The sequence below is a fragment of the Sminthopsis crassicaudata genome, chromosome 6, assembly GCF_048593235.1.
Source record: "Sminthopsis crassicaudata isolate SCR6 chromosome 6, ASM4859323v1, whole genome shotgun sequence".
Lineage (NCBI taxonomy): Eukaryota > Metazoa > Chordata > Mammalia > Dasyuromorphia > Dasyuridae > Sminthopsis > Sminthopsis crassicaudata.
Genome location: NC_133622.1, coordinates 37,020,057 through 37,037,050, shown reverse-complemented (window position 1 = coordinate 37,037,050; position 16,994 = coordinate 37,020,057). Strand labels below are relative to the sequence as shown.

The following is a 16,994-nucleotide window of genomic DNA, read 5'->3' as shown; positions in this document are numbered from 1 at the left end:
CCCATAAAAAAGGTGATTAGAAAGCAGTATCTGACACAACATTGTTTATGAGAAACAGACTTAAAATATAAAGATTCAAAAACTTAAAATGAAGGTTTAGAGCAGAAGTTATTTTACTTGGATGAATTTTAAAAAGCAAGGTTGAAGTCATCTTGGAAAAGGAAACAGTAAAAAATCAATATAGTTAAATAAGACAGGATAAATTATTATTCATAAAGAAATTCTGGGTAATTAAATAAAATCAGTATTTAATGTGTATACACATATATATATATGCATCAAAATATATAAAAGAAAATTTGATTGAATTATAATAGTTGGGAGATCTTTATAAGTTTTCAAGACTCAATACATCTCCCCAAAAAGAAAAAAGGAAAAGAAGTTATGGACCTCCATAGAATTTTAGAAGAGGTAGTCCTCATTTACACATACAGAAACTCAGAAATATTAACTTTATTTTATTGACCACAAATGTAACAAAAATTGCAATCAATAAAAGGCATTTGAAGAAAGCAAACTTAGGGGATCACAAATAATTTAAAAATTTGGTGGATCAAAGAAACGATTAGATAATCCTGTTTTTTTTAAATGACCATAAGGTAACTTTACAAACTTTTGAGAGATACAGCCAAAGCAGTTTGTAGAGGAAATTATATTGCTAGGGATTTTGATCAGCAAGAGAGAGATTAATAAATTGGGTATGCAGCCAACAGAAAGCCCATGAAACAAATGAAACCCCAACAAACAAGTAGACAAAAAGAAAATCTAGGAATTGAAGTGATAAAGTTGAAACAAAAAAAAAAAAACAGTCCATTGAATTTAAAATGATTTTTTTCATTTTTTAAAAAAGAGGTAATAAAATGCACAATCTGATAACTAAAATCTTTTCTTAAAGAGGAAAACTACATTGCCAATATAAAAAATAAAAAATGGGAACTCGAGAAATGGAATGGATGTGTAAGAAATTTTTAGAACCTTTTTTTGGTAAATTATATATATATATATATATTTTTTTTTTTTTTTTTCAATTACTTGTCTTTACAATTGTAATTACAATTTGTAATTTTCAACATTCATTTTTTATAAGATTTTGAATTCTAGATTTTTTTCTCCCTCCTTTCTATTCTCCCCCTTTTCAGAATGGCAAGCAATCTGATATAGGTTATACATGTAACCATTTTTTCAATTAGTCATGTTGTGAAAAAATAGAACAAAAGGGAAAAGCCACAAACTCCCAAAACAAACAAAAAAAAGTGAAAATAGTATGTTTCAATGTGAATTCAGATTACATAGTTCTTTTTCTGGATGTGGAGAGCATTTTCCATCATAAGCCTTTTGGAATTATCTTGGCTAAGTTATTTGCAGTGCTACTGATTCTGCTCACTTCACTCAGCATTAATTCACATGAATCTTTCAGATTTTTCTGAAATGCACCTGCTTATCATTTCTTATAGCACAATAATTTTCCATTACATTCAATATATCATACCTTGTTCAGCTGTTCCTCAAGGGATAAGCATTTCTTCAATTTCCACTACAAAAAGAGCTGCTATAAAGATTTTTATATGCTGTAAAAACTTTGGCCGAACAAAATTGACAATGAAATGAATGAATTCTTAAATTATTTGGGACTCCTGAAGTAGAAACATTGATGAGAATGTTAGATTACATACTGAAGATTCAGAAATAGAATAATGTTCTACAAACCAGCGAAACCTAAGTATACATTCAAAGGCTCACCGAATGACAAAAACTGAGGAACTGGAAATCAGTTCAGTAGAAATTAGTTTATGACCAATGTCATGTCATATTCCAGTAAGTTCCAAATGTGCACAGAACCCAGATTTAAAGGCAATATAAGGAAACTTGAAGAAAAGAAAAAGACACTTTTTACAACTCTTGGTCAGATTATTCCAATTCCATTCAGAGAGAAAGCAGTTATACCCTCTGAGGTAGAGCAAGCTAGGGCCCCTTGCCTTTATTCACTCAACTCTCTAATTTTAGAAGGAATTGTTGGCTGAGCTGATCCAGAAAGAGGGGAATAGGACATTGTTTTGAATTATATTAGTCCAAAAGCTTCAGATTAGAATAATGGTAAAGTGTTTCCTTAATATTTCTAATGGGGACAAGGAACTTGCATCCACATAGGACAGTTTTGGAATCACCAGGTTAAATTTAATAAATCATTTTTTAAAATCTCTAATACTCACATTTCATATAGCGTTATCTTTTTAGATTCTTTGTAAATAAAAATTGATATCTGTTAAAATTCTTTCAAAATTTTTAAATTTATTTTGAATTTACAGAAAGACAAAAAAAAAAAATTCCATGCACACAGCAGAATACATCAAGAGACTTTGATTTGAAACCACGAATCTCCATTTCATGCTTTTTACATTTTTTGAAAATTTTAAAAAATAATTTCTACACATCATTTTCAAAACTCCCCAGCTTTTCTGTGCTTCCTTCTAAGTTTTCTTTTGTTTTCTGCTCTGTACTTTTTTTAATTTTTATTTTTCTTTCTCCTGCCACACTAGTGAAAGCCACCATTAAACACACATATGTGCTTATGTAAACATGTAAAACCATATTATACATAATTAGATCTTTATCTGAAAATGGATAGCATCTTTCTTCTTAAGTCCTTTGTATTTGATTTGTGTATTTAGAACACTCAAAATATTAGTTATTCATAGTTATCTGAATAATATTGCTGTTACTATATACAGTATTCTTGTATCACTTTGTATCAATTCATGTAAGTCTTTCCATGTTTTTCTAAAATCAACTAGCTCATCATTTCTTATAGCACAACAGTGTTCCATCACAAACATATACTGAAACTTGTTTAGCTATTCCCTGATGAGAATGTCCTCAATTTCTAGTTCTTTGCCACCACAAAGAGAACATATAAATTCTTTTCCTGTTCTCCTTGTTACCTTGGGAAACAGATCGAATAGTAATATTGCTAGGTCAGAGATTATACACAGTTTTATAACTTTTTGGTCACACTTCCAAATTGCCTCCAAAATGGTTGGATCATTTCACAATTCTAACAGTAGTATATTGGTTGTCCCAATTTTTTTACAATCCTTCCAATGTTTATTGTTGTCTGCTACTAATATTTTAGCCATGATGATGTGAGATGATTTTGCAAAGTTATTTTAATTTGAATTTTTCTAATCAATAATCATTTAGAGCACTTTTTTCATATGATTATGTATAGTTTTGATTTCTGCATCAAAAAACATCATATATGAAATTTTTAACTCATGGCATTGGGGAAAACCATTTGGGAGTGTTAACCATTTTGAGTTTTTGATTCCTAATTATTGCATACATTTTAATGTAAAAAGTTAGTAGACTAGTAAAATTATTTAATTACACATTTTATTGTTTTCCAGGAAGTTGAAAAGCACTGTCGTTGTGGAAAACATACCAAACGAATGCCTTGCCACAAACCTTATCTGTGTGAAACTAAGTGTGTTAAGATGCGTGACTGCCAGAGGCATCAGTGTAAGAGAAAGGTAACATTTTAAAATAGTGTTGGAAATGTAGAGATTTTTTTTTTAAAGCTTTCAAATGCTCACTCTCAGCCTTCTGATATATTAGCTATAGTTTTGTTCTAAAAATCTTTGTTCTTCATTCAGAAATGAAATTTAAAAATATTATTGACTTCTCTCACTGAATTTTTATGTCTATGGAAATTATCCTATCACATATTATAAAAAATACAAGCATGCCTAGGATAGTTGACTGATTGATTTTTATTCATTGAGATCTTCACCAAAAAAGCATGTATAAACTGAGTTAACATATTTGACCTTACACTGTAAGATAGGTGCTTCTACTCAGAACTTAGTTCTTGTTAGAAGTTATATTTCTTGATCTTCCTTGGCTTTTGGATTTGTGATTACTAATATATCAGTATAGCTAAACCCTGAGCCAAATATTTTGGGACATAGATTCATTGAATGTTGCTTTGTAAATTGAATGTATAAATTGTCATAAATGTTCTAAGGTTTTTATAAAAAGATGCAAGGCAGAATTTCCTAACAGAATAAACATTATTATAGGTTATTATTTCCCAAGTTATCTTTTATAATATCTTTCATATATTTTCTTAAAAGTGAAGTTAACATGCTTTCATATTTACTATATATTCTGTTTAAAGGTTCCTAAAATTCTTTTTCTACTGTTTCCTAAATATATTTAGGTAGATAGGAAAATAATAAAATAAAATCCATAGTTAATCATACATTGTTATTCCTTCTGTTGAATTTTACAATCTGATTTTCAAATGAGTAGATTTTTTAAAAAAGATTTTAATTTCATTGAAACACATTGCTTAGTGTTATAGGTAAATCTTCAGAATGCAAAAAAAAAATTAACTTTGAAAAACTTTTTGTTAAATGCTTGATTTGGACATTACAAATAAAATTAAATTAATTTAAATTTTTGAATGTTAGTCTGAGCTGGTGAACTCTAAATTAGACTATTGAAATAAGTTCTGTTTTATTACTTCAAATTACATGAGGTTATTTGAACTGTGTTGTTATCTTGTCTACTATGTACTTAAAGGAACTGTTTTGATGAGTAGATGAATAATTCACAAAGCAGTTTATTTAAAAAATCTTGTGGGCATTTGAAAGCCAGGGGAAAAACATTTAGTTAAGGGCTTACTATGCTAAGAGTTAGTGATATAAATAGAAAAGGCTGGTCATACCCTGCTTGCTTTACCTGCTGATAAGCAAAATTGCCAGATAGGAGGTACAGTGGATAGAGTGCCAAGAAGGTCTGAATTCAAATCTGAGCAAGTCATTCACCTCATTGGCTTCAGTTTCCTTATCTGTAAATTGGCCAGAAGAAGGAAATGGTGAATTCCTCTGGTATCTTGGGCAAGAAAACCCCAAATGAGATCATATTGACAAACATGCTTGAAACAGCTGAACAAGGTGACACTTGAAAGAAAGTTCAGTTTTAAGTCAGATGGGGACAGCCCTAAAGCAAGGGGAAGGAATAGATAAAAAAGCCTCACGATCAAACTTTGTACTTATATTCTTCCTCTTCCTCCCCTTTTATTTAAAAAAAAAAAAAGAAAAAGAAAAAAGAAAAATAAGACAGAACAGAACATTGTCATGTGTTGCTCAGCGAACATCAGAGAGCATTCAAAATATGTAACAATACAGATTATCTCTTCAAAAAAACATATATAGTAGAAGAAATTATATTCATAGGTGTCCATCTTTTCCTTGCTTCCTTGTAAGTGATTGTTTTGTTTTCTGCTTTGCATTTTATTTTCCCCTTTCATTCCTCCCATGTCCTACAAGTAGGCTATAGTTAAACAAAGATATATTTATATATACATACATATATAATCCCCCCATAGTTGCCCCCCCACATATATGTATATCTATATACACACAGACATAAAGTAACTTCCATATGTCTCTACATATACGTATACCACACATATATCTATCTACATACATGTATTTACCCATATGTAAACATGCATCTAAAATAATATTGTGTGGCTATATATAATTTTTAAGTCTGACTTTGTCCAAGATCAATGATTACTAGCTATACATTTTTTTCCTAGTAAATTTTACTCTTGATCCTTGTTGTAGTGTTTATGTATATCTCTTCTTTTTATCCCTGCTAATTCTGCTTTTTAAAATCCCTGCTAATTCTTCTGCTTTAATTGTGCTCCTAACTTGCTTTGCTGTTACTTAACCTCTTCCCTCAGGGATCCCTCCCTTGTCTTCCCTCACTCTTTGTTTTCTCATCTGCCCATCCTTCCCCCCCTTATTTATTTATAGATTTTGGAGGGGGCTATGTCCTTCATAGAATATATATAGTGTTGGCTATTAAATCCATTCCCAATATGAGTCAGTTTTCAGAACTATGAGCCCTCCTCTCCCCTCTAATGCCTCTGTATCTATTCTTCTACATCATATTTTTTTCTAGTAAATTTATTTATTTTTAATACACATTATTTTATGAATCATGTTGGGAAAGAAAAATCGGAGCAAAAGGGAGGAACCATGAGAGAGATGAAAAAACAGAAAAAAGAAGGGAGCATAGCATGTGTTGATTTACATTCAGTCTCCTTGGTTCTTTTTTCTGGATGCAGATGGAATTTTCTGTCCAAAGTCTATAGGGATTGCCTTGGATCACTGAACCACTGAGAAAAACCAAGTCTTTCATAGTTGGTCATCATACATTCTTGCTGTTACTGTGAACAATGTATTCCTGGTTTCTGTTTGTTTTGCTCAGCATCAGTTGATGCACATCTTTCCAGGCCTTTCTAAAATCATCTTGTTCATCAATTTTTATAAAACAATAATATTCTATTACTTTCATGTACCACAACTTGTTCAGCCGTGCCCCAATTGATGGACATCTACTCATTTTCCAATTTTTTGCTACCAAAAAGAACTGCTACAAACATTTTTGCTCATGTGGGTCCTTTTCCCTCCTCTATGATTTTCTTGGGATACGAATCCAGTAATGGCTTTGCTGGGTTAATGAGTATGCACAGTTCTATAGCCCTTTGAGCATAGTTCCAGATTGTTCTCCGGAATGGTCGTATTAGTTCACAATTCTACCAACAATCTGCACCTCATTTGCATAACATAATTATTATTTTTTTACCTTTTCCTAGGCAGTTCTTCTTTTTAAAGTCAGATTATACTCAACTCTGTCTCATTCTTTCTTTTGAGCTACCCTATTGCAGATGTCATTCTTAAATATATGTTAAGCATTTATTTCCATGTTTAAAAGAAACAAAACAAAAACAAAAAACAAAAACAAATGATTTGTCCATGTTAAGCTTCTTGAAATTGATCTTTGCTATTGACTCTTATATGTTAAATATTCTATTGAATTTGGGTTTGGTTGAAAGAAAAGCCTGAAAATCTCCATGTTTGTTGAAAGTCTATTTTTTTCATTCAATATTATGAATATTTGCTAGATGTGATATTTTTGACTGCAGGTCTAGATAATGATTTCATGATTGCTGGCAGATATGATTTCAGGACCTGTGGTTTTTTATTATGGCTATTAAGTCCTGTACAATTCTAATGTAGCTCCAACATATTGATTTTTTTTGTTTGTTTGTTTCTTACAAAATTTTTTCTTCGACCTGGGGGTTTTGAAATTTGGCAATAATATTTGTATGTATTTTCCACAAAGGATTTTTTTTGAGATAGTGATTGGTGGATTTTTTTCTATTTCTAGGACCCTCCATGTGCTTGGAGAGCTACTTTAGGCTTAACTGACTTCACATTTCCTGGGCCACATGGACCTAGAATGAAACTTGCTTTCTTCCTTTTCCCCTTTGTTACTGCTCTTTTTCCTGTTCTCCTCAATTCTCATCATTGCCTAACATGACACACTCCCCCATCCCTCCCTTACCCCCACTGTTACTATATTTTTCCATCGTTCCTTGCAGAGTGATCAGAATGGATAAATTAATTGAATAGAGTTATAGTTAACATTGATTGCTTTTGAAGAAGCATTAAAGTAACATTGTTTTAAGAAGCATTTAACATTTTTTACCTTATCTAACACTTTCTCCATAGTAAAAATGCTAACTTATTCAGGCCATCACTTTTAAGAGTCAAAAAATGATTTCCTATCCATTGCTTGACTCTGCATATGGGGGGAGAAGGGGGAGAAAGAGAGAAAAAGGAGAGGGGGAGAGAGAGAGAAAAGAGGGAGGGAAGAAGAGAAAAGGAGGGGGAGGGAGAGAGAAGGTGGGAGAGAGATATTGATTGATTTCTGATTCTGTAGAATTGATAGAAGAGAGGTAGCCCTTATTAACGGAACTCCAAGTAACTAGGACAATGTTGGGATATTGGCTTGGACTCAAAATGCTTACTACTGCTTTTGAACGAAGTACTCCAGTGTCTTTGCCAAGAAAACCCCTAATGGGATTACAAAGAGTCAGACATAATTGAAATGACTGAATAACAAAGTTTTAAAGGCATAAGAGAATTAACTGAAGGGGGAAATGCAGTTGTAGACAGGTCTATTTTTTAGGTAAGCTTAAAAGGATAGATTTTCTAAAGTTTCACTTAAGCAGATAAAGTCATTCAGATGATAAATTTATTAAGCATCCACCATGTGCCTGGTACTGGGATAACTCCTGAAGATAAAAGGAAAAAAATTTTTTTAAAAATATTTAGTCTTCAGTTTTTATGCCTCTACTTCTTATAGATTGTTGGTAGAAATTGTAATGGGATTCTTACTGGGAAGAATAATTCAAAGTTACTTAGACTTTGTATCCTTTTTTCTCCATAGTGTTGCCCTGGAAACTGTCCACCTTGTGATCTACCATGTGCACGAGCTTTAGGGTGTAGAAACCATAAGTGTCCCTCCATCTGCCACAGAGGTAAAATTCAATATAGCAAATTCATTATGGGAAAAGAAAATGTTTTGTTTTTCATTTTTATTAAATACTTATATTGGTAATTATTACCAAAGATAACTTCATCTAAATAATTTGATGATTATGATTTTTGACTTATCTAGGTTTGAGCAGCGCGAGAAATTTTTATTAAATGGTAATAAAGATACATGATTAGCTTCAGTGAAGATAGATTAATTGTTTGCTGTTATCAGATTTGTATAACTGACTGCTGCTGGGTATCATGCTAAAGTACTTAGATTGGATAATAATTATAGAAAATTTGACTGGCCACACAGATTCTATGTGCTTATAACTAACAAAAAAGTATATGTTTTATATTTTACATCCTTGATGTACATATTGAAACTTTGAAGCTATGAAAACATCATTGTTATTTCCTTAAAGACATCTATTATGTAGAAGACAAAACTAATATTTATTGATGCAAAATAATTGCTATTTATAAAACCTTAGGTAATTCCATTTTTAGGGTGATGTAAAATTGCATTTTTTTCTTATTTCCACCTTTCCTTTAAATTACACATACCATGTCCTTCTGTAAAGGCATAAAATAAATGTACTATGTCTAACCTGCAGTTGAGAATAATAATTAAAACATTCTATCACATCAGAATAGAGTGTTCTTTTTTTTTCCCCCCAAACAGAATTTAGGTCCCTAAGAAAAGATAATCTATTCAAAAAATATGAGTTAAGAGGTTTGATAATGGTTCTTTTGTGTCCTGGCTCCATTCCATGGCAAAACTAGGAATTTTGTTGGGTTAGATATTATGTATTTCTCTTTAAATATTCTTTCCCTTTAAAAGGCTTTATATCTAAAACTATTTTAGGAATGGGCCTTTTTTGATTTAAGAACAAAACAGAAAATAGCTTCTGAAGAGAAAAATGTCTCAAATCTTTGAAGGAAAGGTTTTGTAGAATCTAGATCCCCAATTCTCAAACCAAGGACTATTTGTGTTTGCTTTGAGGGGAGACTTTATTAAATACAATATAAACTTTTGAGCCCTTCCTCCTTGCTTATGAAATACAAAATTGATTGAGTATGCTTCGCAAAATCCTTAAAGAATACAAAATATTCGTGGAATCCAAATCATTTTTCGGTGATTTTAAAATAAATTAGCTGAAAGATACAAGTTTCTATTCCGTATATTTACTATTAGATGTTTTTAATTAAGACAGCATGAGAGGATTTTCATGCCATAGGACTAAACCTTTTTTCCTTCCTCTTGCCTTTTCTTCTTCTCACCATTTGATGCCCAATATCTCTGTAGTGATTGTCAGAAGTTCCCAATTTGACCCTGTCATAATTACTCATTTTTAAAAATTCATATTGTAACCAAGTGCTGTTTTGAAAGTAATTCATATTAATGCTGAGATAACTGATAGAGGAAACCCTTTCTGAGGATATTTACCTTTAAATTTTTATTGCAGTGTTTTGTTATATATTATCTTCATTTCCAAGTATTTCCCCTCTCCTGATCAAAATGCCATGCATTTTTTGTAATGAAAAATAATTAATAGACCCAGGTCTAGGTAAGTCAAAAGCTATCATGAATCAAAATATTTGTTGAAATTAATATGTTGTTATTAAGGGCAGCTAGGTGTTACAGAGGATAGAGCACCAAGCCTAGAATTAGGAAGATCTGAGTTCAAATTCAGCCTCAGATCCTTATTGGCTCTATGACCCTGAGTAAGTCATTTAATCTCTGTTTGCTTCAGTTTCCTCTTCTCTAAAATGGAGATAAAATTGCACCTAATTCCAGAGTTATTGTGAGGATCAAATGAGATAATTTATGTAACGTGCTATTGTCTCCAGAAACTGCCGATCGCTCTCTGGGAGATCTGCTGTGTCAACTCAAATCTCTCGGACAGATTCTTCTTCCTGTAGAGAGCAGCCTCAAGTCATGTCCAGACAAAACTCTCCCTTTCCTCCAGGGCTGCCCTCTTTTATCCTCCCAGAAAATGGGCATGGGATAATGCAAGGGCTTCTGGGAGAAATTACTTCAACCAGTGAACTTGCTCCTCCTAAGCATGCAAGCTCTTCCCCAGTAATTCACAAGTAAAACTCCCAGTAAAGGCCGGAACTAATGAATTGTCAAGTACCGACTTAGCACTTAGTAAGAACCTAATATCTCATTATCTCATTAGCACTTAGTAAGAACCTAACAATTTAAGGTGCTTAACACAGTGTCTGGAACATAAGCAATATGAGTGTTAACTATTATTGTTGCTGTTATTTATTATTAAAGAGAAGTGGAAGAAAAACCAGTCCAGCAGAATTAATGGACTAAGTCTGACATTTGTGTATGTATATACATTGTTCCACACCCTAATCTTCTATCTCTGCAAAGAAGAGAAGTACATTTTCACAGGTATATTATCAGGTGGAAGGCAGGAGGGAACATGCAGTTATTAAGTACATACCTTGTGTCATAAATTATACTAAAAGCTTTATAAATGTCTTACAAACACCATTTGAAGGAGGTGCTAAACTTAAGTAATTATAATTATATAGCATTCTGTGTTTTTCCATTTATGTTATAACTGTATATTTTCCTAGTTCTTTTTATTGTATTCTGCATCATTTATTATAAGTCCTTAATTATTTTTTGTATTCCTTTATTTTTTCTTCAACTTTTTGATGCTTTTTTATTTTTCTTAACTTTTTGATGTAAATGCTTATTAAAAGGGTAGCTAGCTGGTATCCATTGCACCAGCCCTGAAGTCGGGAGGAACTGAGTTCAAATTTGGTCTCAGATACTTAAATCTTCCTGGCTGTGTGACCCTGGGCGATTCACTTTACTCTAATTGCCTCAGCAAAAAAAAAAAAAAAAAAAAAATATATATATATATATATATATATATATATATATATATATATAATAATAATAATAAAATGAATTAATGCTTATTAAAATAATGTAATTTACATTTCTAACTATTCTTTCCTCCTTTCTCAAGAGCAGTATAACAAAAAAACAACATTTTAACATATCAGAAAAGTAATAGTATTTATAGTGCATAGTCTTCCATCTCCATAAAAAGTGAGGGTGAGATGATGTCATTTTTCTTCTTTGAGGTTATATTTGGTCATTATAATTTAATAGCATTTACTTAAAAACAAAATTTCCATTGTAAATATGTATATTGAAATACAATTAGCCATGCCCCCTCTATCTGGAGTTGGATAGTATGTTTCATCAGTAGTCCTCTGGAATTGTGGGTGGTGCATTTCTAATTTCAGTTTTTTGTCTTTACATTATTATTATATAAATATTATCCTGGTTCTGTTTGCTTCACTTTATCAGTTTATACAAGTCTTCCCAAGATTTTCTGGAAATATTCCCTTTATCTTTGGAGTGTTTGGGTTATAGACCAATTGTGGTATTGCTGTTTTAAGGGGTATATATAGTTTAATAACTTCTGAGGCATAGTTCTGTGACACTAAAGACAAAATGCTTCAATTTTACAAGTTTTTCGGTAGTCCACTAGGCTCCAAGCAAAATAATGATTCCTTGCTTGCTAAAAGAAATTGTATTGGCATATATTAGGTCTGCTCATTGTGAACGTCATATCTAGACTGGGTTTTGAATTTATATATTATGAAGAACTTCTTATATTGATTAATAACTGTCAGGTAAAAGTGATAATCCATTTAAATTTTCTCCCTTTCTTTTCAAATTTCCAAACCTAGTGTGTTAATCATTACAAAGCAGTTAGTTACTGTTTGTATAAATTAGAGCTTGGACAAAATGATTGTCTAGTTAAGTGGCCTGGGATAAAGAAAAGGTTATATTTGATAAGTTTCTATTGGTTCTAGATAAGTATTGAATTTATCTATTCAACACTGAAATTGGTAAAAAGTGTTGAATAGGATCTAACTTATAATTGTCAGTGCTGAGATTTTATTTATAATTTTTTTGTCAATCTTCAGAAAGGTTAAGATAAAACTATTTGTTCTTGTACATGAAATCAGAAAATGAAATTAGCTGCTATCTGGGTCAGGAAGGTTTGAATTGGTATAATAATCTTATCTTTAAAATACCCAAAGCAAAATTTCAGGAATTTGCATAACAAATATTGGCTTTTCCTCAGGTTGTGGTTTTGTTGGCTTTTCTCTGTTTCTAGGTCAGTCATTACAGATTTGTGCTTTAAAGTCAAAGGTTTTTAATACATATATATATATATATATATATATATATATATATATATATATATATATATAAACAAACAAACATTCTCTACATTCAATTATGGAAATAGAATGTGTGGATTGAATTTATAATACGTTAATTTAATAATTTCTGGTGTTGGTTTTCTGTCTTTATTTAAAATGGTAATTTTGTATTCCCCTTCCCCCCAGAGTAATTTATTCCATGTTTAATGGTACCTGGTTGCCAAAGATATTTGGATTCTTTTTCACTTTCTGTTGGAAACAGTAGGCAGTCTTTAAATGTTAGCTAGAATGTGTGGTAAACTTGGCTGGCCAACCCTAGTATTAATTTTAAGGACAAAGTTAATGCTTGTCAAAATAAAAAAAGAAAAAAAAAGCCACAGTATAATATTACTTTATTGAAAGCTCTATGCCCAGCTGACTATTAAAACTAGATATAATAGAATGTTTACTATGGAGTAGTTTTGAGTAACTTCATCATAGTGTAACATAGACCTCCTTTTTTGCTTGATATCAAAAACTGAGATTTCCAGGCTACAATCCTGTGAGATAGAAGGAAAAAGGGAGGAGAGAGTTGAAAGCTAGAAGATAGAACCATTTAAGAATTCTTTAAAAAATAAACAAGCAAAAACAACAGATTTATTTTAAAGAAGGTAAGAGACTTCAATGGGAGAATTTCTCCTTTCCTTTCTCCAAGGAATGCTATGTAATTGTGAATAATATTTATTTTTTCTTCAAAAGAATTTTGATTAGAGCATAGCATACTTCTGAAGGTTTTTAGCGGTTTTAGAAACTCTACTTGAGAGTTGAAATTATCTCTCCAAAATCCTTAAAAGGTTTTGTAAACATAAAGACAAAATTCAGAAGTTAAAGAAATGTGATATTAATATTTGTAGATGGTGATTTCAATGGTATAGGGAAGTCATGACGGAAGAATCTTTTTAAGAAGTTGGAGAATCATCAACTAAAAGTGATAATTGAATCCATGACAGTTGATGAGCTCACCAAGTTCAAGTAATATAGGGGAGATGAAGGCCCAGAACACAATCTGGTGGAACACTCAGGATTAGTCAGTGTGATCTGGATCTTTATCCAGCAATAAAAATTGAGAGAGATGATCAGAGAGATAAAATGCCCATGAAGAAAATGACCATAAGAAAAGAGAGAAGAGAGTTTTAAGGGGAAGAGAAGGAATAACAGTATCAAAAACCTACAGAGAATTAAAGAAGGATGAAGACACAAAAAGACCATTAGGGTGGTTAAGAGAGCATTGGTCCTTGCAGAAAGAGCAATTTTGTTTGTATCATAAGTTCTGTTGGAACTTGATTATAGAAATTGAGGAAAGAAGATGAATAGTTAGTATGTATTTAACCATTGTTTCTGTTTTAATCTCCTTGGGTTTGTGCAAAATAATGGGATCATTGAGTCAAAGGGTAGGGACAGTTTGGATCACTTTTCTTGAATAATTCCAATCCAGAACGGTTGGATTAATTTATTGCTTGACCTGCAGAACATTAATGTGTCTGTCTCAGGTCCTTTCTAACTTGGACATTTTTGTTGTCGTTGTCCCTAACAGTTTTTCTCCTTTAAAATGTTTATGAATTTTTTTGTGTTTTTTAGGTAGCTGTTATCCCTGTCCTGAAACAGTTGATGTGAAGTGCAAGTGTGGTAATACAAAGGTGACTGTGCCTTGTGGCAGAGAGCGCACTACCAAACCTCCCAGATGTAAAGAGTTGTGTAGGTTCGTGTGACGCCAGAGAGGTTTTCCATAATGGTTTTAGTTTTTAATAGCATTTGATTTTTCATCTTGAAATTTGTCAAAATATGAATGTGTATAAAATATTTGTACATTTACAGATATAAAAATTAATTTTCATTTAAGGATTAAAAGTTATGCCAGTCATATCATTAAACAAAAATGCATGTGATATATTGATCTTGACTTTTGGCTTCATCCTTGTGACCGAACTTCTTGAGATTTTTGCTTGTGCGCAAGGATTGCAATTCTAAGATTATTAAGTTGTAGAGAAGGTACTTCTTAGGAAGAATTCTTCCCTCATGGTTTCCCTACACCATTGAAATCACTGTTTGCACAGATTGGTAGCATATTTCTTTAACTTCTTAACTTTGTCCTTGTAAAGTTAACAACATCTTTTATGTATTTTTTTGGGGGGGTTAATTTCAGTTTTGATAGAATTATCTAACTAGGTTAAAAAAACTCCCACAAACCTTTGTTGTTATTTTCTGGTTTAGCCAACCTTCAACTTGCCATCATCCAAATCGAGAGAAACATCGGTGTCATTTTGGCCCATGTCCTCCCTGTCATCAACCTTGCCAAAAAGTTCTGGAAAAATGTGGTCATTTGTGTCCTGCTCCATGCCATGATCAAGCATTAGTAAAGCAAACTGGCACGGTAAGAGGGAAATGTTTATTGTTTTTGATTTGTATTTGATATCTCTTTGGTAAATATTTAGAAATCACTCCAGTATATTTTTGCTTTAAAGTATTGTATTTTATTTTAACTTGTTTCTTACTCAAAATCTTTGCTCTTAAAAAAATTGGAAGTAGGCCTTGTTAAAGCCCCTCCCCACCTTTTTTTTTTGCCCCTGAAATACCTTGATTTTCAAACAGTATATACAGTGGGAGTCAGAAGATAAAAAAGCTAGGTTTTTCCACTTACTATGTTTATGACTTTGGGCAAGTCGTTTTACTAGAGTCTGTTTTTTTCCATTAGAAAATGAGCACATCATACCCTTTGATCCAACAGCGTTACTACTGGGCTTATATCTCAAAGAGATCTTAAAGAAGGGAAAGGGACCTGTATGTGCAAGAATGTTTGTGGCAGCCCTCTTTGTAGTGGCAGAAACTGGAAACTGAATGGATGCCCATCAATTGGAGAATGGTTGGGTAAATTGTGGTATATGAATGTTATGGAATATTATTGTTCTGTAAGAAATGACCAACAGGATGATTTCAGAAAGGCCTGGAGAGACTTACATGAACTGATGCTGAGTAAAGTGAGTAGGACCAGGAGATCATTATATACTTCAACAACAATACTATATGATGATCAATTCTGATGGATGAGGCCATCTTCAACAATGAGATGAACCAAATCAGTTCCAATAGAGCAGTAAGGAACTGAATCAGTTATGCCCAGCGAAAGAATTCTGGGAGATGACTTATGAACCACTACATAGAATTCCCAATCCCTCTATTTTTGTCTGCCTGCATTTTTGATTTCCTTCACAGGCTAATTGTACATGAATTCAAAGTCCGATTCTTTTTGTACAGCAAAATAACTATTTGGACATGCATACATATATTGTATTTAATTTATACTTTAACATATGTAACATCTATTGGTCAACCTGTTATCTGGGGGATGGGGTGGGGGGAAGGAGAGGAGAAATTGGAACAAAGGTTTGGCAGTGGTCAATGCTGTAAAATTATCCATGCATATATCTGGTAAATAAAAAGCTATTAAAAAAGAAAAGAAAGAAAATGAGCACATTTGCCTAATCAAATCTCACATCCTTTGCTCTCATGAATCTTCCTCAGACTGATTTTTCTCACCAGTTTCATGTAACTTTATACACAACACTATTCTTTGGAAAATGATTTTTCTCACCATTTCCCAAAGAATAGTGTTGTGTCTAAAGTTACATGAGTCATTAATAAATTTCTATCAGAAATTTTTTCACAATTTCAATTTGGGCAAAGGATTGTGGCTCTGACCAAGTCAATATTAGAAGATGCAATGAATTCTCAAGCAGCTCTTGAGCTTGCTTGCAGTTGCAGTTGGCCACAATTCATTGGAGCAGCATAAGGAAGATGAGAGCTAGAAGTAGCAAAGAATGAGAGCAAACTTATGGTGCAAAAGTAAAAGATTTTCCTTTAATTTTAATTCTTTTTATCTGTAAAATATAAACTTTTCACTGATCAGAAAAGAAAAAAAAAATCCACAAGTAGTCTTATTGATTAGTAAATATAGTGAATCTTTAAAAGATAGAATTGAAAACATGATAGAAGTAAAATGTCTTTTCTATTTAAAAACAATATTAAGGACAGAAATACAGGAATAGGCAAAATACTGGAAAAAACAGTGAAGAAACCCCAAAAAAATTTCTTTTCTTCTTGGGAATTTTGTACTTAACTTCTGTGTTCACACTCTGAGACACATAATTAAGCACATATATGATAAGATGAATTTAATCTATTCGTTATGTTTATAGCATCAGCCTGCAGGTCCCTGGGAACAAATTTCTGAACCGGCATATATTCAGACTGCTTTGCCTTGTCCTCCCTGTCAAATTCCTATTCCAACGTGAGTATAAAAGTATTTTGGAATCTGTATCTGAAAGAACTAAAATGAAAGGAGAA

General features: G+C 32.0%; 1 protein-coding gene across 1 annotated transcript in view; it reads left to right on the top strand.

The window, feature by feature from the left end:
* The window catches only part of NFXL1 (nuclear transcription factor, X-box binding like 1), a 67,518-nt gene that overhangs the window by 18,825 nt on the left and 31,699 nt on the right, over positions 1-16,994 (top strand). The window contains exons 10-14 of the mRNA XM_074275147.1: positions 3,405-3,527; positions 8,311-8,401; positions 14,232-14,352; positions 14,865-15,024; positions 16,847-16,938. Coding sequence (XP_074131248.1) covers positions 3,405-3,527; positions 8,311-8,401; positions 14,232-14,352; positions 14,865-15,024; positions 16,847-16,938 — 587 coding nt within the window. The remainder of the gene's footprint in view (positions 1-3,404; positions 3,528-8,310; positions 8,402-14,231; positions 14,353-14,864; positions 15,025-16,846; positions 16,939-16,994) is intronic.